Raw genomic sequence first — 24,887 nt, forward strand, 5'->3', positions numbered from 1 at the left:
TCAGATTAGTTACACAAAGCATGGTATTTATTTATTTTATTTTATTTTATTTGTATACCGCCCTTCTCCCGAAGGACTCAGGGCGGTGAACAGGGCAATAAATACCAAAATACCAAAATTAAGAACAGATTAAACCATAGTGCCCAAATACAATAAATAAATTACTTAAAAACAATAATTAAAACCCAAACCCATCAGACCAGGCCGGCTTGTTCAAACAAATAGGTTTTTAGATCACGTCGGAAGGAGCGAAGGTCGGGAGCCATGTATGCCACATGAGCCTTATTTCCTAAAAGAGATATAACTGGTAAGGTTTCAGTCATAGATATTTATAAAGTGGTTCTCTTAATCCTACTAGATCCTAAATTCCTAAACTATTACAAGAATGGATATGGAATTTCTACACATTGGAGGTGACCCTCTCCTAAAGCAGAAATCAAAAGCTGATGAGTCAGAATGTCACATCCATCTGCTTAAGTCTAAAACATTGAATGGAAATTGAGGCATTCCCAGATAAAGATTAACATGTCAGTCAGATAAAGATTAACATGTCGGTTGAGCTTTCGTACTGTTCAAAAACCAGGAACTGTTTTTAATTGTTTTTTTTCCTTTAGAGATGCACTCATCATTTAGATTCAACAAATAATCAGTGTAAACAAAAATGTCTTCAATTGTATATCCATTAGGAAAGGAGTATCTAATCCCAACAGTTGACCCCATCCTTCTGTATACTAGAACTTTATTCCACCAGAGCAGCAGCATATCAAATATACTATATACTAATTTTCAGTTAAAAATCTGAAGTTGCACAAATGAGAAACATACTCCAAAGTGCCATAAAAATGGCATTCTTTCCCATAGGGTCAGGAAGGTGAAATACGTTGCACATTGCTTGGAATTCATTTTTTGCATAGAGAAAAAGAACTAACTAGGTTAGGAATGGACATAAAGACAAGGAGTCTACTACTGCTCCCTAAGTTGCATTGCTGTGATTGAGTATTTTTCTTTTTGAAGGAAAAGAATTCCGGTAATTTGATCCAAATATTTGTGTATTAATTGCAACATTCACACAGGAGATTCTCTCTTCTATATTAATTATCCAAACATACTTATTTTTAAGAATAGTTTGCTTGCTATTAAATGCAGAAAAAGTCTTACCCAAACCCTATTGTAATAGTAGGGCAAGACAAGGAAAGAGCAATTCATGTTAAGGAATTTTCAGATGTTATTGAGTTAAAGGAATCTACCATGGAAAAGTGGATTAAACTTCCCGCAGAGTAACATGAGAGACTGATCATTGATTACAGGATAAACGTAGGTGCAGTTATCGTAACTAAAATTAATTCAAACCGTTCATGATTCAAAGGAAGTAATTATATTCTCATACTGACATATCTCCCATTGAATTACTTGCAAAACAGGCACCAGGCTTCCGTGTAATTTTGTCACCTAGATTCCCTTTAAATATTAGTAGGATCCACATGAAGCTCAAATAAAGTTCAGTGGAGAGTATGTGCAAACTTTCATAAATCCTGAAAGAAGGGGAATATTATTTTAAAGTCAGTATGAATTTAGACACAGTTCACATATTAGTTAAAAGCAGGAAGCTCTAAAGATTGGGCAGTTGAATTTACATAATTTTGCCAGCCAATTTGCTAGGAAGAATGCCTGGGCACGTAGTAAACCTTTATAATGGTACGGTAATATCTAGGAGTTGAATTGTTTAATAAAAGTATGTTGATTGACATTTGTGAAACAGAAATTGAGTCCTGAAACTGATGACGATGGGTGGGGTTGGTAAAGGCAGAATAGACTTTACATTTCTGAAATACTCCAGTGAATAGTAGACTTAGGTTTTCTTTTCTTGATAGGGAACACCAGGACTATTCCTGCTTCAGCTGCTATTCTTCGAAGATCTCCTGGAATATGGAGTTCAGAGTCAAAGGTAGGTACTCCAGAACAGGTTTTTTTTAATTCTATATGATAATAAAGAATAGTTTTTAAAATTCTGTATCCTAGTACCGGAATTTATTTGAAAATGCTACTTTATTTAAAATTACACTGGTGAAGTACAATAATGCATTAACAAATGGTAGTGTTATCCTACTTAAAAGTATAACTTCACTAGCCTTCCCATCTCTAAAAGTTAAAACTACCACAATTAATTTGACCAGGGGTCTTCAAACTCGGCCCTTTTATGACTCATGGACTTCAACTCCCAGAATTCCTCAGCTAGCATGTCTGGCTGAGGAATTCTGGGAGTTGAAGTCCATGAGTCATAAAAGGGCCGAGTTTGAAGACCGCTGAATTTGACTATGTCCAACTGGATATTTAGTTGCTAAAATACATCTCTTTAATTTTGATTCTAATTGCTTTTTCTTAACTAGATTCTTCTTGAACTACGAATCTCTTGTGGAAAGTGGCTTATCGGGCCCCATGTCTCCTCTGTCTTTTACTGAGTCTGTACTCACAATTATGAGTCAGAGTGCCATGTACTTGGAAAATAAGAATTATCTGTGGCGAATGTGGAGTATTATAGTTAACCCATTAATTGAATGGATTAAAAAGGTATAGTGAACTAGTTTTATCTAGTTAAGTATCAATTAGAGATACCAAAATGTTACTACAGAAATAAAAATAATTTTCAGAACTGGATTTAAAAAAATAAACAAGAATATTAGGGTTTCAGTGTGTCTTAAATACTGTATATAAAGTTCAGATTTTGTCAGCAATGTGTCTACAATGTTTTAAATACTTTGAATGTTAAAATTTTTGAAGATTTTTCAACGTGAACTACTTTTCCCCCCCTTAGACTAATGATGTAAATCAAGGTGATGCTTTGGAGCATAATTTCAACGCAATTTACAGTGCACTGTTGCTACCAGTAAATTGTATATTTTCATCTGAATTTCCACAGGTAGGAAGCTCTGAATATCTATAGTAGTACTTGCCGTTTAGAATCTAAGATTTGTTAAAATGTAATTTCTTTTGCTACAGTCTACAGCGAAAATACTATTGCATTCCTGGTCAGAACTGTATAAAGCATTTGCCCGTTGTGCGTTACTAGTACCAACAGCAGAAGATAACGTATGTTGTGATGACCTGTGTGCCAAAATAATATCTGGATTAGAAGATGAAGCACATCTTGTAAGTGGAGGCCCTTGTCCAGTATACATGTATTTCTTTGTCTCTTTTTATGTTGTCTTGACAAATCTATTTTATTTCTATTTCAGAATCAATCTATGTTGGATGCGCTCTCTTGCATTACTGAAGTCATGGTTGAATGCATCAATTTTGCACCTTATGATAAGAAGTATCAGCCAACAAATAGATGTAAGATTTGCTAGTATGAAATGTTGCAATATTGAATGGACTAGCTCTTTTTCTCTTCCATTTATATTTTTTTCACCTCTTCCACAACCTTACAACCACAGTTGCAACCAGAATATCTGATGCTCAGCAGTGCAGTTATTGAGCTATCACATGGCCATGAACCAATTTTGTGCCCTTTTTGCCAAAATCCAAATTCTCCTATTAACTTTGCTTGTCAGAAGCTGGCTGGAAAGGTAACAAATGGCAATCACATGACCCCAGGATTACATGCAGCTGTCATAAATACAGTATCCTTTGCTTTACTCCCTCCAGTCCCCCATTGCTCATAAACTTGTGCTTTTAATAAAAACAAGCTAGGCTTTGGAACATGGTTACAGAGAAGCATGGCCTTTTGCCTTCCACAAATGATATTGCAACTAGTAGATATTGAGGTATGATGGAATCTGAATAACTTTTCATTTTAAAATGCTACTACGTTTTTATGTTTCAACAGCTCCACAGACACCAATGGACTGGGCCAAAAAGAAGAAAGATCCTCTTGGCAAGCTGTCCTCTTTAATTAAACTTCTGATGATATTGACAAACTCTCTTCAGAGGCTTGCATCTGAGCAATCTGGTTTTGAAGAATTAGCCCCTGTGGGTTTTGTGATTGTCAGTGTTCTTCAAAGTATCATCGGCCACATCTCTTTGCCTTCTGTCATCAGAGCTGTCTTTGGATTTATTGCAAAACCGTTAGCGGCATTATATGAAAAAATAACGTAAGCATTTGTACATTATAGGGTTGGGTTTTGCTGACGCAGCAGTTGCACGCCAATGTTACTGTGATGAAATTGTCTCATACAAGTAATTTGAAGTAATTGTGGAAGGTTATCCATGTGGTTTTAAACGGCCTTTCATAAAGACTGCAAAGTAAAAGAGGTCAAGAACAGATTAAAGATGGATGGACAGGGTGGACAAGGTACAGGGGTGATACATGCACCCTTGGAAGACCTCTTGAAGGACCAGGTTAGTGAAAGATCATTCCAGAGAAAATGCATCTCTGTGGTTCCTAACAGGTGACAATGATTTGAGAGCATGTAATCATAATCATGGGAAACCCCTTGACTACTACTGCTCTTAACTTTCTAGTTATACTTAATTGGTGGAATCCTAATTTAAAGCACTGTAATTAAAACATCACATTTTAAATCCAGTTTTATATCAATTTTTAAATTACTTGAACCAAGTAGCTTTATAATCAAGTATTTATTACAACCACAATGTGCAAGCTTCACCAAGGAAAACTGTTCATTTTTCTGCTAAGAAAGGAAAGACAATTATTACAGAAATACTTTGTCTTAAAACAGAAATGTGATTTGGGGTTTTTCATTGCAGATTTTTTTTTTTACTCATATGCTCATTAACAGATCTGTTAAAAAAATTGCAGGATTTTGCAGCTAAGACTTTCTTAATTGCTACAGACCGGAAGTATGTACAAGACTACAATTTAATTTTAACTCTTCTCTAAGGATTCTTTTTAATTATATTGGCCCATTCAATATGGACATAATTATATTTACCCTAGCTGCATCTCATTTGAAAGTGCTGGGCTGCCTTTAAAAATTGTTTAGAAGGCTCAGCCAGTTGAAGATATCAGTCCAGATTCTTGATTGGGGGGTTACAGACAATAAGTATCTTTCATAACAAAGATAAACTGTCTAGCAACCTGTTTTTATGTGACTGTCAAAGCACTATGAAGTTTTATACAGAAACCTTAATTTTTAACTTCTTTAGGTGAGTCCCTACTCTTGATCTTTTTGCCATCAGAAACATATTTGGTACAGGAAGGCATTCTCAGTGATTATTCCCCCATTGTCCCTGTTACCTTCTGGCAGCAAGCAAAGAATTTTGTTTTGCTTTCTAAAAAAAAAAGTAAAAGCATTTTCCATTCATTCATTGAGATGTGCTTTACTTTCCTGGGATGCTCTTTGCTGTTTTTTTTTAATGGACTTGGGTAGCTTAGTGTTGTAATTCTGTTTTTATTTTCATTTTTGGTGTTACCTTGATGAACATTTGGGATAAGAGGCAGGATATAAAATATATATCATAGTTGAATAGTACTGGTGCTCAGCACTTAGATAATTTCTTAATGTATTCAGTGTAGTCTTTCCTTAATATATTTAGGATATCCTATTAACTAAACCAGTATCTCCTGTATATCTTAGCTATTAGTTGTATTTCAGCTTAAGATTGTAATCAAATTGCAGTTGTTACTTCATTGATGAATAAATACTTACATGAAAATATTTTTTTTTCTACAAGATCTGCTAATCCATCTGGAATGAGTTATGGACTCGATAGCAAGGTACTTTATATCTGGAAAAACTATTTTTCTGTCTCTTAAATGCTAACAATATTCAATATCCTGTTCTGGAGCAAATTTTAGAATAAATACAGTATTAATACATATAACAAACATCTGATAGATAGATAGATAGATAGATAGATAGATAGATAGATAGATAGATAGATAGATAGATAGATAGATCTTACTTATTTCTTTGTGAGGGTTATTCCCAATTCAGACACATTCTGGAATAGAAATGCAGATTTGGCTGGGAGAGTACTGCAGACTGCAGTGGCATTTCTAGCTAGCATACACTTGCACAGATAATACTGACAACAATATCAGATTGTCATCTTTTTATCTTGATTGATCGATAGCGTGGTCGAGTTTTGTCAAAACAGAATTATTGCCATTTGAATGGACTTCAGAAATTGCAGTTGGTTCGGAAGGCAGCAGAAAATGCTTTGAAATAGATTTTTACGGGCAGGATGGTTACTAGTCCTTCAAGGGCTGTCCTGGTTACCAGTGGCTTTCTATATCCATTCCAAATGGATATAGAAAGGCCAGATCTGCACCTCCTCGCTTGCCTCTCCAACTCTGGAGAAGATATTCTATATAGGTAGGGATAAACGTAATACCTTCCTTCATGCATGCAAATCTCTGCCTTGGGCGGGTTCAGTCGATGCTTATTCTCCTGCTAATTGAGTAAGACTGAGAACTCAAGGTCCTAGGGATTTATGCAATGACAAACTATCTCCTTATTTTTTACAAAGGCATCAGGCTAGGATGGGGAGGGGCCAATTGCTGGGAGTCCACTATAGTGACATGATGGGAAATGTGCTGCTTCATGTATGGGTGAGCTGTTTTTATTGTTATTTCTACTGGTGATGCAATGAACCACCTAGGCTTATTACATATATGGTTTGTAAATAAGTAAGTGAATAAATCACACTGCACAGGTGTGTCCATCTAGCCATCACAATTCTACCAAGTTGCCAATTGCCTAATTGCTTTTAGAAAATAACTTGTTTTGGGTTTTAATTGTTATAAATCTAATCAGAGTGGGATATAAATTAGAAAGGGCAATATGTTTGTTATGTAAATACAAATGAGATTAATACATCGTATATATATTTAAATTAATAATGTTTCTTGCACCATTTTTGCTTTCAGTGTGAAAAGTTACTGGCAGACAGCCTTACTTGTGTGCAGTCAAACTATACTGGATCCTTTAACAGTGAGCTCTTGGAAGAGCTTTCTCCACTATTGACCATAATGTTTTTAAATAAGAATAAACAGATACGTAGCCATGCTGCTCAGTTTTGGAATGCAACATTTGGAAAAGCGGTAACCCTGACATACCCTGAAGAATTAAAGTAAGAAATCTTTTATTCTTGTGCTTATTATAACATTTTGCAACCTGGAAACAGACATGCCATCACATAATATGGGATAATTTGGATTTAGACATCCCTTATATTTATGACACAGTAAGTTTCTCCTGTGCTTGATGCATCCCTCTGTAGTCACGTGCAAAGATGCAGTACAAGAAAGAAGAAATTCATTATTATTTCTACCAGTTGCTTCATTCAATTGAGCACCCCGGAGCCAAAACTGATAGGAAGGATGGATCACATCTTGGTTTTATCAATAATTTTATTAAAGTTTTAAAATGCAAAAATTAAAAAGTAATATGGATCCAAGAAAAATATAAGATATATAAAATATAAAGTGAAAAAAATGTGCGGAGAAAAGGGGGAGAGAAAGAAGAGAGAGAGAGAGAAATGAAAGAATAAGAAAAAGGGATATGTAAAGAAATGATTTTCCTCTTCAACAAGACAAGTACAAACCATTTCCATAACTTATCACTTTTTCTAATATTTCAACCAAAGACTCATTCAGTGACCAAAGTTTCAACAGTGCTGAACTGTTGGTACTCTCAATAGTCCTTGAAGTTCTGGCTATCTCAGGACCCCAACAGTTACGTAATCACTTGGCAGCCAACTTGCATTTAAGACAGTTGCTGCATCCCACCATCACATCATTGCCATTTGCAATCTTCCCTGCCAGCTTTTTGCAAGCAAAGTCAGCAGCAAGGGTCACAAATCGCTCCTGTCAGTCACTCCTGGTCCCAATATCTTTCCTCCTGAGGAGCCCTGCTATGAGGTACGAGGTCCCGGGGATGTAGTTCTCCATGCTGTGCATGTCTGCAGCATTCCCCCATTCGTATTCGGTAGCACCTTGTCACGTGAACACCAGGCCACAGCAGCCACCTGGCTATAGTCTCACCACAGCAACTATTTGCATGCCATTTGCAGCGTGTGCTCCTGGCCATACGTGCACCATGCCACAGCAGCCATTCATGTGCCTCTCCTTCACCACAAAACTGCTTCAGCAGCCACTCCTTTAGCTAGGTGTACTTATTTGAGAAAAGTATATGTGAAAGATAACCTCTGTTTGAATTCTGAGCATATTTTATTGAAATATCATCTGGCCTGGAATTGCAGTAATACTGTATCTCAACATAGTTTTACTCAATGTAGTAAATCTATTCTTAATAACATATTTACTTGGATAAATCTCCAAAATTACAAATTTATATGAGCAATATATATACATTATTATATTATTTTTATCATTCAGGCAAAACAGGTTTTCCATTTGTATTAGTATGTTGGTTTTTTTAAATTTTTTAATATGAATATTAGGTAGCAGAAATTGAAGATGTGGAATAAATACTAATGAAAAAGTGTAATTCTGCTTTTTAAACTTCAACTATCAGCATTGTGACAAAAACACATTTTTAAATATCACCACAATTTCCTAATTTTCACTGCTATCTTATGCTTCCTTGCAGGTCTGTTTTATATATAGCAAAACAAAAATTCATACTCTTACTGCCTGCTTTTGAAAGCTGTGAGATAATGGAGGGATGTAGTACTGCATATTCGGATTATGTAAGTTCTGATTTTTTAAAATTCCATTTTGGAATTTTATTAGCAGTTTTCTTTGAGTAAATACCAACTTATATAACTTTACTTAAGCTGCATTATTGATATTTTAATTTATTTTTATTAAGTTATGCTTAAATATGTTAAAACAGACAGAGAATTCCCAGTGGGATGCAAACATCAGTGGTATGACTGTAAATCCTAATGGAAAAAGGGACTCCTTCCTCGCCCAAATCAATGAGCCAGAGGAAGAAAGTGTTAATTTTCACATTAAACCTAAAAAAGTAAGTCATAGAAGTTTACTGATCAAATTACAGTTTTGGCAGTTGTATCTCTAGTAGTTACAGGAAGTATCAATGAGGAGACACAGGCATATCATGGTAGTTTAGATATGGGGCCTTTTGTTTAAAATTGTGGTTAAATTTAGAATTTAAACTTGTTCTCCTTCCCAGCCATGAACAGAAAGGTCTCCTCATCTGTAGACAGGGTGGGCATCATTTCTTTCTTGTGTTATGCCTAAGGTACAGACTCCATGCTAATTCTCTTTTTGATATTTTTTCCTCATATAAGATAAAACTAGAATTCTCAGGGTCAAAATCAAATCCCAAAAACATTCCTTTGGAAGAAGAAAACACTATGGATTTCGTGTGCATTCCTCTAGAAACAAAAGAAAGAGTCTTAACAGAGCACCAAAAAGAAGTTCTGAGAACTAAAAGGTTTGTAACGTTTTATTCGTCATATTAACAGTTTCTGTCTGTATTTTCTCCCTCCCTCCCCCGCCCTCTCTTTTTTTATGTTTAGGAGTCGTAACACCCATTCTATTTTGCCAGCCAGCTTCTGACTTTAAAATTTACTTTTTTTGTGGTCAGGAAATACTTGGTTTTGCAATGAACAGGCTTTCATGGCCTCGAAGGAACTAAAAATATAGTTTCCCATACTTTTTCTCTGCATAGCCACTCCATAACTAGCAAGGGGCTTTCTAAACCAGACTTTTGTGTAAAAAAGAGTTCACCATAAAACACCCTTCTCCACATAGTGTCCTCTAGATGTTTTGGATCTAGAAATTTTCTAGAATTCTCAGCTAGAATTATTTTTAAAAAGGTTGGAGAATAGAATAGAACAGAACTGGAAGGGACCTTGGGGGTGTTCTAGTCCAGCCCCCTGCTTAAGCAGGAGGACTTATACCATCTCAGACAAGTGACTGTCTAGACTCTAGCCTCTTAAAAATCTCCAGTGATGGAGCATCCACAATTTCTGGAGGCAAGCTGTTCCACTGGTTAATTGTCCTCACTCAGAAAGTCTCCTTAATTTCAGGTTGCTTCTCTCTCTGATCAGTTTCCAACCGTTGTTTCCTGTCCTGCTCTCTGGTGCTTTGATGAAGAAAGAATTCAATTTCCTCCAACATACTCTTCAGAAATAAAAGTTTGGTTTATTGTGTGTTTCTTTCTGTACATTTTTTTCAGGGATGATATACCTGTCATGTATAATAATTTGGATAAATCTCAAGATGCTGTACTGTTTTCCCAAGACACTGAGCACCAGGAGGATTCTTTGTAAGTAATAAGTACCAGAAGAGTATTCTAAAAGGGTTTTGTATTTTTAGTGCATCTTAACCAATGATTTTTGTTGTAGGGAGAAACCAATCATAGTTGACATAAAGGAAGAACATGAAGAGAAAGAGGACAAGTTAACAGCCCAGGTATATTTCTACGTTTAATGTTATTTGTGTTTGGGGTAATGGCATTTTTAGAGCTTTCTTGATAAAGAATTTGTACGAAAGGATATTACCAGAAATAAATCTGTTATTTTTTTTGTTTTGTTTTGTTTTTTTACAAAACTTAAGCAATAAAGCAGGCTTTCTGAAATATTATGGAAGAAACATAGCATTATATTTGAGCTTATAACATAGTAAGATACATGTAGAATTATTTAGGCGTGCATAGATTGTGTTTGATAATCCTGTGGTTTTCGATGTTCAATTGGAGAAAAATTCATTCCATTCTTGATAGAGCTGTTTATCTTTAAATAGAACAATTTAATACCATTGTGTTCTTATCATTTTCATTAAAGCAATACTGAACACGTTTAGAGACGGGATAGAGAAAAAATTACCAAAACCAATGTCTTCCCTAGTAATTACAGTATTATAATCTTGTTAAACAGATACATGGATGGGTAACTAGAAATCTCACAGAGTGCTTAATGCAATCATTTTGTAGGGAGGGTGGTGTATTAACAATGCAAGCAGGAAACTCATAATATTTAATGTTGCAAACTATTTAATTGCAGAAAAAAGAGGCAAGAAGTCATCAGCTTTTCATTCCACATGCAGTAACTGGACATTACAAATCAAATGTATCTCAGGAGAACAGTATTTCTCCTGTTACCAAGCAAGCTAATACCCTTAAGAAAGAGAAGCTGGATCAGAAAAATGAGGAGTTGGATGGCGGTATTCCACTACAATCAACATCAGATTCCACTTTGAATGAAAACCCCCCTAACGGCAGCAGCAACTCCTCAACTTCCAGTGATATAATTTCAGCCACACCACAGGTAGTGGTGAACAGAAGGCAGGCTTTTGTAACTCTGGAAAAATTTGATGACTTCGACAACGGACCTTTTGGTCCTTCGGTTTTCAGCAATATTTCTGTGACCTTAACAAGCCCCTTTATCCAGAAGGAAAGCACGGTTGTTTCCGATGTCTCTCCGAAAGGAAAGCCAGACCTGGAGAATAAAAGTGGCTTAAAACTCAGAGCAAGAAAAACCGTCACTGGCACCAAGAGGTCACGCTCAGAAATCTTAAATGCTCTAGAGATGTGTGTCAAAGCAAAAAGAAGTAAAGAAGAAAACACTGCTGAGCTAAAACTGGAGTCTGTCGACACAGTTGAGATAAAGGAGTCAAGCCTTGGACAAAATAAAACTTCAGAAGACAAAACCTCAGAACAAATGCCGTCGGATCAAGAGGAAAAAAATCAGATTTCTGACAATCATTGCGAGGATAAGCATGAATTATCTGTGGACACGCAAGCAGTAGAACATTTGCTAGATAATCAGTCTCAGAACCTTGAAGAATCAGGCCATGATGCGCCCGTGGAGAAACTAAAAGTATTTCCACGTTATCATACAAGAAGAGCAGCTTCACAGGGATTACTTAACAATTTGGAAAAGTCTGAATCTGATAGCGGTGAAACAAGAGAGGAAGGAGCAAAGAGGAAAAGGCTTGGGAAACAGAGAAAATATGATTCCCCTGGGAACCAAGTTAAGGAAGAGCCAGAGAGCCAAAAGCTTTGTTCCCAAGCTGTAGTAGAAATCCAAACCAGGTCAGGAGGAAAACAGAAAATGCCTCCTGGCAGAGAGACAGAAATGCCTGCAATGTGTAGTAATACAAAGGAAATCGGTACAAAGGAAGAAAAAAGTACTCTCCCATTAAGTCCCTGTGTGGACCTTAAGGAAAATGCAGGCCCTTCACATCCTAGAGCCTCTTCAGATACAGGGAGACGAAAGCCTGCTAACAGGAGAGAATCCACTTCGGAGCCTATTTTGGAAAACAGGCAGGAACCTAGTACTCTTGACACACGTTCTGTGGTACCTAACAACCCAAGTGGCGTTTCAGAAGATGACGCTGCTTCTACTGCTGTCAGTGCCTTTACTTCACCCAAGACATTTCTAGATCTGTCTGAATGCCAGCACAAAAGAAGCAAGCGGGCAAGGAAATCCAGGAGCTGCGAATGCTGTGATGAAAAACTGTCTCCCCAAGTGGAAAAGTTGTCCCCTGAGCCGAAAAAGGCAAGCACTCCAGAACCAAAGTTAAAAGAACAAAAGAAGGTCCTTAGCAAAGGAACCGTGGCCCTGACCTTGATTCCTAATGCTGAAGAGATTCATTTGGCAGAGAGGCTGAGCACAGCGCCTTGTGCCACAAGCACCCCGCTGCCTTTCGTTGAGGACGGTGCGGATGTGAAAGAAGCCAGCACTGTTTCTGAATATGTCAGTGGCATACCAAGAGACAGTGTGCCCAATGTTGAACCGGAGAAATTAGCATGGGTCCAAACTCAATGTGACCAGCCAATTGCAGGGATTCTAGATCTTCCTTCCTCTGAAACAATTTCAGAATCCAGTTCAGTGAATTCTCATTCCGAAGATGTCAGTGCTCAGGATCATTTTTCAGAACCAGGTTCAGTGGATTCTCATTCAGAAGAAGTCAGTCCTCAGGATCATTTTTCAGAACCAGGTTCAGTGGATTCTCATTCAGAAGAAGTCAGTCCTCAGGATCAGTATTCAGAACCAGGTTCAGTGGATTCTCATTCAGAAGAAGTCAGTCCTCAGGATCAGTATTCAGAACCAAGTTCAGTCGATTCTCATTCAGAAGTCAGTCCTCAGGATCAGTATTCAGAACCAAGTTCAGTCGATTCTCATTCAGAAGAGCTCAGTGCTCAGGATCAGGGTTTAGAATCCACTTCAAAGGATTCTCATTTAGAAGACGTCAGTGCTCAGGATCAGGGTTTAGAATCCACTTCAAAGGATTCTCATTTAGAAGACGTCAGTGCTCAGGATCAGGATTTAGAACCAGATGTAGAAGCAGAGGATGTAATGAAAGGCAGTAGCAACCAGAATGGTCAGTTGGAAAGCAAAACAGATGCAGAGTTCAAAATTATCCAAATTATGGGAACGGAGCCTCATGAAAGGGTCGTTCAGAACACTGTAGGAGAAATGAGGGTAACATCTGCAATTGAGGTAGCAGAGCTGCAGGAAAATGAGATGAATGAAGAAGGTGCAGAAGATAATGCAGCATACGCACCAAGCGATCTTCCAACCTTAGTCTTGGATTCTCCACCTAAATTTAAAGAGATTGATATTCTCTCTTTAGCCAAGGTCACTGGAAGTCCTGGGACACAGACTCGCTGTCTGTGGTCCCCAACAGCTTCTCCTTCGACTAGCATTCTAAAAAGAGTAATAAAAACAGAACTTGATTCATCTTCTCCTCCAAACAAGGTATTTTTAAGCAATTTGTGCCATTCTACATGTGATTATTTGCAAATTACACAAGCTTCTTGAAACCCTAAATATATTTTTATCTTCTTGGCCATATTAAATCCATAATTTGCCAGCCTCTTAAGCTATTAAAGTCTATGTGGAATGCCTGAAGCAATACTGTTGGATGAAGGGAGATCTTTTGATCAGCACTGAAATGTTCTCTTCATATCTTAGTTGGTTTACAGGTTACATTATATTAATGTAATTGTATATAGCCACTTGAATATTTATATCCTACTTAAATATTTTTTATAAGGGATGCGGTGGCTCAGTGGGTTAGGACGCCTGGCTTGTCGATCAGAAGGTCGGCAGTTTGGTGGGTCGAATCCCGAGTGCCACATAACAGAGTGAACGCCTGTTATTCGTCCCAGCTTCTGCCAACCTAGCAGTTCGAAAGCACGTAAAAATGCAAGTAGAAAAATAGGGACCACTACGGTGGGAAGGTAACACTGTTCCGTGCGCCTTTGGCGTCTAGTCATGCCGGCCACATAACCATGGAGATGTCCTCGGACAAATGCTGGCTCTTGGGCTTTGAAACGGAGATGAGCACTGGCCCCTAGAGTTGGAAACGACTGGCACGCATGTGCGGGGGAACCTTTACCTTTATTACATATTTTTTTATTCATCAAATTATTTTTTATGCCTGATGTTGGGCATTTAAAGTAATTCATGCAGAGGCTATATGAAGTGCTAATGGCACTCAAACAACAATGCATTGGACACAGCCCCAAATAATTTAATTCTTTAATGGATTTGATTATATAAAAATATACCTTCAGTTGACACCATGGTCAGTGAATATTGGTTTACATATAGAGTTTACATACTTAAATAGTATTTTGTTTCTCTCTACTGGTACCTGCAGTTTTGTCAGGGCTTTATTTAAAGATTCTAATGAATAAAATTAATGAAGTGTAATGTTTGAGTTAAGTTTTTGAAATTCCAATATCCGTATGTTTGTCAAAGATGTGCTAAATTTATAACAGCCCTTGTTTGCTACAGGTAGTCACCACATAATGACTACAATTGGGATCAGAAACTCTATTGCTAAGCAATGCAGTCATTAAGTGAGACACCATATGTCACAATGGGTTTACTGCCTCACTTCTACAGCTGTTAAGAGAATCACCTTTGGTCATAAAGTGAGACATCACACAACTGTGGCTTGCAGTTTTACTGCCAGTTTCTCTATTGACTTTTGCTTGTCGGAAGACTATCAAGGGTGATCACAAGATGCTGCAGCTGTTAATGCGAATTCTGATTGTAAGCCTACTATTTCAGCACCATCATAACTGAATGGTGCTAAACAGGGCAGTCAGGCACTATCTGATTTCCACTTAGTGAAGCTTAAATGCATATGTCTTTGTTAAAACTACTTACAAAGCATTGCAATAAGTGAAAGAATCTCAGTGAGTTAACAAAAAGGTAGCATTCAGTATCTTTCTGTCCAGAGTATAATGCAAATCCATGGTCTCAAATGTTTAACCTGAATTTCAGTGAAATATAAAAAAAGGAAGAAGCTCATTATTCCTCTATTAATTATGTGCTTCCTATCACTTAGGTTGCCCAGTACTGTTAGCAATACAATTCCCTATTATGTTGCCAATAAGTTCTGCTTGGTCAATGAAATACATGTAGTATTGCAGTTTAAAACTATCAGTGTAATGTTGAGGGTTACATTAATTCCTTTGCCATCGTAAGAAGATGGCTTTCCTGGGAGAGCATCTCCACTTTCTGGGAACTTAGATAAATTTGCTTTTACCAAAGGTGCACACTAGCACGTTTAAGGTTCCTGTGATAGATTTCTATCTTTCTTTAGAGATAATAATCTAACTCTTTGTTTTTATGGAAGCATTGATGTATAAACAAAATGTCTACAGATTTCCTTTGGCAGTTTTGAAGCATAAGTATTTTAAAACCAACATGTAGGCAGTCGGATCGTCCAAGACATGACATTGTAGCTTTTGCATTTGTATGATATTTCAAATGTATTTAAATAGTAATTTGTCAAATATGTGTGAACAGAACCGGAGAGTCTCCTTTGCCAATCCAATCTACAAAGAAGAATTGGCAGATGACATTGACCGGCGAAGTCCTGTACTTAGAATTCATCCTTACAATAATGGCTCTCAGTCTTTGCGAAATGTTAAATCTTCACCTAGTGACCAAGCCAAGGTAGTACTCAGTTTATTCTTAGTTTGTTTGTTTTTTGTGTTTTTTTTTAGAAAATAACACCAGCGATGCAGGAACTTTGTAATGAATTCATCTGTAGAAAAGTCTTATCTTAGATTCCGAGTATCTTCTGTGTTAGCAAAAATTTCCACCACCACCACTTATACACCAGGGTTTTTCTACTGCAGACCCAGTTTGGCCAGCTACTTTATGCAAGACTTTGGGACCTCCCAAACACTGTACAATATAACACAAGAAAACATAGTTGTGAAGCAAACATACCTATGTATGTACAGAAAGGACTTTTTTCATGTAGGGTATGTTGATCCTAAAATTAAATTATAATTGCTCCCCGTTGGTGTGAAAAGACATAGCATGGGTTGATTCTCTTATCGTACACCAAGTGGAAAAGGAACATTGGAATGAAGGTTCTTTCTTGTTGATGTGACTTAGGCAAGCCATCCCTTGATTTTTGAACTAGATGTTATGGTCACTCTGTTATAGTGTTATCCTTGACTGGTTTTCGTGTGTAGCTGCTCTTTCTACAATTTGGTCATGGAAGGAACCAGATGCCTGATAAAAGAAACCTGTGAAGCTATTGCAATCAAAACCTAGTCACATATTCCTTGTCTGTTCCAGTTGACGGGAGAAATAACCCATTCTGTGGATGCCTTAAGTCATTTCAACAGTAAGGAATTTTCATTCTGAGTGTTCTTTTTTCCTAACAGCTACTTTGTTGAGGTATTAATTGGCCTTTTTCTTAAACAAAGGACCCCTGTTTAATTGTTTTGCTTTCAACAATAAAAAAAAATCACAGGGTTATAGATGATTCCTATGATTTTGAGCAAAGTTTTTTCCTCTTTTCCCATCTAGCTCATAACCACTCCAACCAAAGGATCTCTGTCCCCTGGAACCCGTAGCCATAAATATAAGAGCTCAAAGAAGTGTTTAGTAAGATTTGCATCCCTTTTCTGTATCTCATCTCAATTTCTCCATACTCAGTTCTTAAACTTACCCAGATTCATGATTTTCTCTATTGCATAAGATCACAGAAATGGTCACGGAGCCAACAACGGCACCTACAGAAAGTGTATATCCTGCCCTGGTGGGCTGTAAAGCATCTGTTGACATAATTCTGCCTCAGATTACTCCAAACACTTGGTAAGCAGGAGGACATTTGAATCAGGTTGTTCGGAAAAAAGTTTATGTGCCAGATATCAGCTTGAATGTTTCTATGTTTAGGCAGTGCTCCTAACAGGTAGAATAATCTGTTTGTTTGAAGTTAATCACTAGCAAGCAGCAGATGACAGGAATCAACATTTTAAGGGCACACTGCATTCCTGATAGATTCTGGGGCAATTTTTGAATTATATGTGTGAAAATGTTCATGGGAATATAGTTACACTTTTTTTTCAGTATATTGAATATCATTGTATTGAACTCACTCATTTTCCTATGAAGATGTATTGTTATGTTGAAAATACAGCTGAAGAATATATATTTTGGATAGACAGAAAATGTATACAAAAAGCGCATCCCATTTTTGTACGTATTAGCAAAAAGTTCAAATTGTGCCATAAGCAGATTCCTCCGTACAATGTGGATATTTCCTCATCTTAAATTTATTCTGATTGATACAAAATTATTTTAACCCAGGGGATTGTCTTTGAAATTTGAATAGGAGGTAAAATGCCCTTTTTTGACACATAGTTTGAGCAGAAATATTATGACCTTGTACTTTTCAATTACTTGTTTTGGGATAGTAGTTTAGAGCGTCGCCTATTTTTGCAAATGTTTCATATATATAAGGTGACGGGAAAAACATGCTACCTTAATATGTACGTAAAGTTATAATCTGCAGTGGGTTAGAGACTGTATTGAAGTTAATACACACCTTTTAGATGGTAAGGTTATATTTTCCACTGCACATTAGATTACAACTCCTTCTTTCCCTTATCTCTAGGACAAGAGGGTTAGGACATCTGATTCGAGCAAAGAATATCAGGACAGTGGGCGACTTGAGTTCTCTCACCAGAGCTCAGATCAAAACTCTTCCTATTCGCTCTCCTAGAGTTTTAAATGTTAGAAAGGTTCTTAAAGGCTATCATGAGCAACAGGTAAGCTTATTTGCCCTTTTGAATTAAAATAAGCAAAAGTGGAAGTGTTGCCTTAATAAAAGTTGGATCTCTACAAAGAAGAGCATTGGGAGAAATAAACTCATTATTTAAATAATCTGGAACTTGTAGTTTGTGGATGGTGGGAAAGAAGTAAGGAGGACATCTTTGTTTCTGCTTTTTCTGACATTTCCCCCTCCCCAAATTGTACTGAATCGCAACTGAAAGACTTGAGTTGGGAATGAGTTCCATTCCCTTTCAGCAGTTCATTATTACGCAATTAAAAAGGACTTTCACCCACCTGATTGTGGCACAAGATCAGGCAATTTAAAGCCCGTGTTCTTTATCCCCTAATACTGTTTAATTTCTCTTTCTCCCTTTCCACACTCACCCTCAAGATTTTTATTTTTTTTATTTTTGAGCCATTTTATTTTAATCATATTCTTTTCCCTGTGGTATTTTGGATTGTCTCTCGGGCTTATTCACTTGTCAGAGTTCTAGAGGGCTCTTACAGGCATTTAGATGAAAATCCAAGTAGTATCTGTACAGACAAGGAAACCGGGATGAAGCCAAACTGGTAATTTTTCTAAGTTCAACCCTTCAAGTGATACCTGAATTCACTCAGTGCACACCTTTTGACTTGATTCTGTTAATAGTGGTAGCATTTCGGCTTACGAGCCCAAAGACCTTTACAGCAGGGCTTTTCAACCGGTGGGACATGTACATTGGCACCTGGCAGGTGGTACATGACCCTGCCTAGCCTAGACAATCATGGCGGGGGGGGGGAGAGAACAAACTAAAGCGGCACAGCACAGGACTTGCCCTGAGAGACTCCTCAGGAGCTGCAGGGCTGCTGGGGCAAGACAAAAGGATGCAGCAACGGCATTTCCAGCACACCCGGAAGAGGGGGGAGGGGGCGGAGGCAGGAGAGGCTATAAAAGGAGGCAGTTTTGGCGGGAGAGGGAGAGAGAGAGAAAAGACGCCAGAGAAAGAGTCAGAAGAGAAAAGGCTTTTGTCAGAGAAGAGTGAGAGAGACAGAGAGGAAAGGCTTTTGGGGGGGGGTGTGTGTGTGACAGGCAGAGAGGAAATGCTTCTGGGGAGGTGTGTGTGAGAGATGAGGGCTTTCGCAAGCAAAGGGTGAGGAGAAAGAGACAAGTGAGGGAGAGAGGAAGTAGGGCCGACCAGCCACTTGACCATCCAGGCAGTCGTGCATATTAATAAATATTGAGAAATTCGTCATACATTTGTCAGTGTAAAGGGAAAGTGATTCAGCAAAGGAACTGCCAGCAAAGAAATTAAAACTGATACTTTTTTCCCTTTTTTTTTTACACTTTGTAACATTTTATTAGATTATAGAATACAATACAAAAGCAAATACAGTAGAAGGGCAAAGTGGGAAGGAAAAAGGGAAAAATGTGTGAGGGAGAAGGGAAAAAGAAAAGAAACGGCATTGACTTCTGACTTCCTCTGTTGCAGTACAAGGAAGCATTAACATTGAACCTCAACATTTTACTTTTCCATAATATTATAAACTAGCCATTTCTATAACAAATGAATCTAACCAGTAAAATCCAAAATCCCCCCCCCTTTTTTTCCCCCCGACACCTTGTTAAGCACTGGTGGTACTGAAATACTGTCATGTCCTAAAAGTGGTGCATTCTGTGAAAAGGTTGAAAAGCCCTGCTTTACACCACTCTCTGGGCAGTGTATAATGTAAGCATAATTTGCATATTGCCCCCAACAATCTCTAGGTCCTCATTTTACCAACCTTGGAAGGATGAAAGGCTGAGTCGACCTTCATTCCCATCAGGATTGAACTCCAGGCTGTGGGCAGAGTTGGCCTGTAATATTGCACTTTAACCACTACACACCAGTACACTTATCATTTTGATTTCAGGAACTAAGGATATTTGTGGAGGCCGTGCTTAGGAAAATGTATGGTATGCCGGAAGGCAGGTTCCAAACACAGCTTTTAAGCACTGGACTATTCTGAGCAGAACCTTCGGCTTTCTGTTTTTTGCATTTGTTCATAAAATACTTGTATGATTTTACAGTGGCAAAGAACCACACTTACAGTTTTATTTTTTTCATCTACAGACTGAACAGTATTATTCTCCCCCCCCTCCCCCCGCCCCTTTACCCTATAATATGTGCAGGTAAAATCTGGTGGAATGGAGCAAAAGGATGAGACATCGTTCTCTGCAAATGAAAATGCAGTTATAGCAGGTAAATATCTTTTAAACCTATGCTACCTGTTTTCTTGTTTAATATAAAATGTAAGAAAGCATGCTTCTATGCGATTTGAATCCCAGATGAAACTGAATCCCCTCGTATCATGGCAGTATCCTTGTTATTATTCAATTAGTCTGTTTCTTCTGGATAATTGATGTATATGGTCATATGATTCTTGTATGTGCTGAAGTATGCATTTATTGTTGGTATTTCTATGCTGCTGCATTGTGAAACCATTTTGAGTGGCATACAACAAAAATAAAGGCCCAAAACAGCAGAAAAGTACACTTATTCAGTTGACCCATGATCTTTGAGTATTCCCAAGTACAATAACATTTTATCTGAAACTAATATTAATATAACATTGTGATTGGCCCGCGGGACCTGATTGCTAATTGTGTGTGCATGCATACATGTGTGTGTGTGTGTAGATTCCAAGAGCACTATCTTTTAGGAGGTAAATCATAAAAAGGCTAATTTCTCCGAAATACTAGTATTTCAAACTAAGTTTTCATCTCTTTAACCTGCTGGCTAAATCTCTCCAGTAACTGGATGGACTGTTTATAGTTATACAGTTACCTACACGAGCAAGAGCTACAGACTTTCTCTGTCTGAATGGGTTTTAATTTGGTCTCACCTAGATTGTCTTTAAGGGACGCGGTGGCTCAGTGGGTTAGGACGCTGAGCCTGTCGATCAGAAGGTCGGCAGTTTGGCGGGTCAAATCCCGAGTGCCGTGTAACAGGAGTGAGCGCCTGTTACTTCTCCCAGCTTCTGCCAAGCTAGCAGTTCGAAAGCACGTAAAAATGCAAGTAGAAAAATAGGGACCACTACGGTGGGAAGGTAACAGCGTTCTGTGTGCCTTTGGCATCCAGTCATGCCAGCCACATGACCACGGAGACGTCCTCGGACAAGCGCTGGCTCTCCGGCTTTGAAACGGAGATGAGCACCAGCCAATAGAGTTGGAAATGACTAGCACGCATGTGCGGGGGAACCTTTACCTTTACCTTTTAGAATGTCTTTGCAAACTGGTTTTCTTTTCATCTTATCTTAGACCTATGTGAAACAGAGGTCTCCACCACGGGTGAGCCATCAGGAATAGACCCTTGGACCCTTGTTAATCTACTTGTTGACAAAACCTCTTCTGAAACACTTCGGAACTATTCAGGGAACGAAATCATTGAAATGCAACGGAAGCTTTGTAGCGTATTTGACTGCATGATTAATAGTCTGCATTCCCGTTACGAGTTGTTATAGTCTTATGAAACCACTGTTTAAACCATTATTTAAGTTGTTTGAAGAATAGTTTTGATTGCAGGGCAGTTTTGTTTTTAAAATCCACATTTTAAATTTGAGATTAATAATTAGTTTCACAAGTTTTAAATTTGAAATTAATAGTTAGTTTCATTACATATTTTAAGTAAAAGGGATTCCCGTAACTTGAAGCAAACACAGCATTGGCGTATAAATATTAAAGTTCTACATTCTGTGGACTTGCATTTTAAGGTTTTCCTTTTTTTTAAATTGCTGCTATGCACAATTTCCAAAATGTGTTAAGATGTGCAGTTATGACTGTGAAACATGCACAAATAAGAAGCAGTATATTTTATAAATGTTAAGTATTTTAAATGAAAGGGCTTTGGGGCATCATCAGTATTTGAAGCCCTGGTTTTGTTGTTCTGACTAATGTTACCAAAATCTTCAAAATCAATCTTCCAACTGATAGTAGTTTGGAAGGTACTAGTTTTATAGCATACTAAAAATATCTCAAAATGTTTTCATAGGACAGTCTATTTTTTCATAAATATAGTATACAGAAGAAAAAAGTGTGTCAGTGCATAATTCCAATAAGTAATTCTCAGGATCTGACCACATGCTCTTTGAATTTTTATTTACCACAAAGGATTTATTTGCCCCATTCACGAGTCCTATATAAACTGGACATTAGGATAATTTTGTATATTATGTATAGCTTTACTAAATGCGAATGCTCTAAATTATATCTGTATGAAAGGCAGCATCCAACATGCTTGAATGGGAGAAATTTTGTACAGAGCATATTTGTGTTTTTTAATGTTGACACCACAATGGGATAAATTTATGTTTTAGGAAATATATATATATAAATAAAATATATAATTGATTGAATAAAATGGCTGTCATTATTTTGGGGAAGAACTGTGTTCTGTTAAGATTAAAATTAGTTTTATGAAAGGGAAAGTATTTTTAAAACAGCATTTAAACTGTGTATTAATAACTGACATGTCAAAAGTGCTGATTTGTCCATTGCAGGGATAAGGGACAAGGGTGAATCAATAGGTTTGGGCCTTTGTAAAGGGACTTCACAACCAAATTAATCTACCCACGGCACCTTCTGTGATTATACGGTGATTTAATTCCAATTTTAGTTTTTCAGTGTAAATCGGTAATGAATAATAGGGTAAGAGAGAACCTAAAGAGAATAAAAGACTATCGTTAAGGTAGGATTATGCTTTCAGTATTTAGGCAGGCACAGGCCATATAAGGATTTATAAGCCAGTTCTGCAAACTTTATTAAACAGTGTTGTCCTTCATCTATTCCCCAAGCTGTTGGAAATGACTCAGAACAATCATCTAGTCCTCTTGAATTTTGATGAGGATCCTGGAGTTTTTAGCCTTTACTTGTTATTGCTTCCCACATGTTTGCCATTGCAGGATAGTTTGGATAGAATGTCAAAGATTGTGTCAATTCAGCACTCCTGTTTATTTAAGTTTAATTTTTTTCTGTTATCTTTTAATCTTACCCTTCTGGTTTGATGTCGCATGAAACGGGCCAGGAAGATGGGGCTCCATCTTCCACATTTGATTTCTCCCTCCTGGGGACCCTAAAAAGGATCAAAAGTCATTTCAGGGAGGAGATGATCAAGGATGGTGGCACCCCTCATTTGATCCAAGGAAGCCCTCCAAACCAGCGCAGGAAATACTGGCTACATTCGTGTGGCCAGTAAGAAGCTGCAGACAACCAAAGACAAACACTAACTAGCATTTTTGAGCAACATAGATGGAACTGGGTGAGTATCCTCTTTTTATGACCTTAACACTATTTTCTTGGAAAAAAGAATGCCCAAAGGAAATAATCCCCCTCGATGAGAGAGGGAAGGGATGTTTTTGACCTGATCCCTCGGGAAAGAAAAGCGGCAAATTAATTGCTTTGGGGAAAAACAGAGAAAACTACAAGACCAATTTGGAATTAATACAGATATACAGCTTTGAAATTTGGGGACTAAAAGTACCTTTGAGACTTTTTCTTAAAAAAAAATGTTTGAAAGTTTGTAAAACAGGCCTGGACTTGGAAAGCTGAAAGAAGGTGCCAATGACATCTCGTGGCAAATCATGGCACTACAATTTGTTATGCTTAAAGGAAACTTGGCTTGAAGCCCAGACGTAGATAAGACTCTGTTGTTCCTGGAAACTTTCACTTTCGCAGACTGCAGCTGGGAAAAGGGGAAAAAACAAACTTTGGCTGCTTATCTGTGTTGGAGAAGCTATTGGACTACAAAGACTACATATAAAAACAAAATTAGTCTTCCATACTGAGCTTTAAATGACAAAAAATCATCTTTAACACCTGTCTCCAAAGCTCCCAGCATGATATATCAACAAGAAAATGTTAATGAATCTCAGAAAGAAATTCCATGTTGAAATCAAACCAAGAGACAATTGTTTTATTTCATCATGAGACTAAAAATAATGCAAATGAGATAAAAGAACAATTTTCTAACCTAAAAACTTACAAATGCAGACAATAACTACAGAGAAGGAACCAATAACCCAGAAAATAGAAGGAAAATCAGAAGAAATGGATCTAAAGATGAAGGATTTAAAGGAAGGAATTAATAGACAGACACAGACAAATGAAAAATCAGAGAATGCAGCAATAACATTGGAAATGGAAAAGATATTTTACTTACCAAGATCTCAGAACACATTTGAGGATAAGGAAGAAAAGCTGATTGAATGGATGATAAAGCTATTAGGAGAAATGCTGAATATTGACAAACAAGAAATGAAAAGAAAAACTGAAGGAGAAGGATGGAGGCTGTTTAATGAATATAAATGGGTTGAACATTCTTCCAAAAATACTTTGTTTTATAAATATTTTATTAATTTTCTATTTTTACAATCAGATGCCTAATAGACAACGTGATGAACTAAATCCAATGTTACACCCTCCAGTACAACCTCTCTTCTTCTGGTGATAGATATTTTTCCACATTAGGCAAATACATTTCTTATTGTTATAAGTAAATATACAATTGCATATCAACATTTGTTACATTTTTCCAATAGTGTTAATAATATCAGTTCAGAATATCTTTACTAACCAAAGCATATCTTAATTGCATTGGCACTCAATATCCATTTATTCAGCGTATATCTTATTTTTGCTTTTTTCAATTTTAATTCCCATCCATATTCAAAATATTCCAATTATTTATAATTTCAGAACAAGTTATATTTGGGTAACCAATAGCCTCCCTTATTCAAAGTTCTTAACATATTCTAATTTCCCTTTTCATAACAAGATATGATATTCTGATTACAAATCCTATCTATCTAGTTATAATAATACTTCTATTTTTAGCAATCTATTCTTAACCAAATTCAAACACCATTCTAATTGATAATATAACATACCCTCTAATAGGTCAAAGCTTCTATTTCCTTCAGTCTTACTCTACTTTCTTCCT

The 24,887-nt window shown here is 37.1% G+C and overlaps 1 protein-coding gene across 2 annotated transcripts in view; it reads left to right on the forward strand.

Annotated features, from left to right (window-relative positions):
* Window positions 1-22,303, forward strand: part of RIF1 (replication timing regulatory factor 1) — a 39,232-nt gene extending 16,929 nt beyond the window's left edge. The window contains exons 16-35 of one of the 2 annotated variants that reach the window (XM_081317668.1): window positions 1,872-1,945; window positions 2,388-2,568; window positions 2,813-2,917; window positions 2,998-3,147; window positions 3,234-3,333; window positions 3,827-4,091; window positions 5,635-5,677; window positions 6,833-7,035; window positions 8,517-8,616; window positions 8,763-8,894; window positions 9,181-9,326; window positions 10,074-10,163; window positions 10,243-10,309; window positions 10,900-13,599; window positions 15,667-15,816; window positions 16,687-16,764; window positions 16,859-16,974; window positions 17,777-17,930; window positions 20,084-20,153; window positions 21,212-22,303. In XM_081317668.1, coding sequence (XP_081173794.1) covers window positions 1,872-1,945; window positions 2,388-2,568; window positions 2,813-2,917; window positions 2,998-3,147; window positions 3,234-3,333; window positions 3,827-4,091; window positions 5,635-5,677; window positions 6,833-7,035; window positions 8,517-8,616; window positions 8,763-8,894; window positions 9,181-9,326; window positions 10,074-10,163; window positions 10,243-10,309; window positions 10,900-13,599; window positions 15,667-15,816; window positions 16,687-16,764; window positions 16,859-16,974; window positions 17,777-17,930; window positions 20,084-20,153; window positions 21,212-21,414 — 5,127 coding nt within the window. In that variant the 3' untranslated portion in view covers window positions 21,415-22,303. The remainder of the gene's footprint in view (window positions 1-1,871; window positions 1,946-2,387; window positions 2,569-2,812; window positions 2,918-2,997; window positions 3,148-3,233; window positions 3,334-3,826; window positions 4,092-5,634; window positions 5,678-6,832; window positions 7,036-8,516; window positions 8,617-8,762; window positions 8,895-9,180; window positions 9,327-10,073; window positions 10,164-10,242; window positions 10,310-10,899; window positions 13,600-15,666; window positions 15,817-16,686; window positions 16,765-16,858; window positions 16,975-17,776; window positions 17,931-20,083; window positions 20,154-21,211) is intronic. The other variant, XM_081317669.1, reaches the window with a different exon arrangement.
* The last annotated feature ends 2,584 nt before the right edge of the window (window positions 22,304-24,887 follow it).

The sequence above is a fragment of the Vipera berus genome (genome assembly GCF_964194415.1).
Source record: "Vipera berus genome assembly, chromosome: 1".
Taxonomy (NCBI): domain Eukaryota; kingdom Metazoa; phylum Chordata; class Lepidosauria; order Squamata; family Viperidae; genus Vipera; species Vipera berus.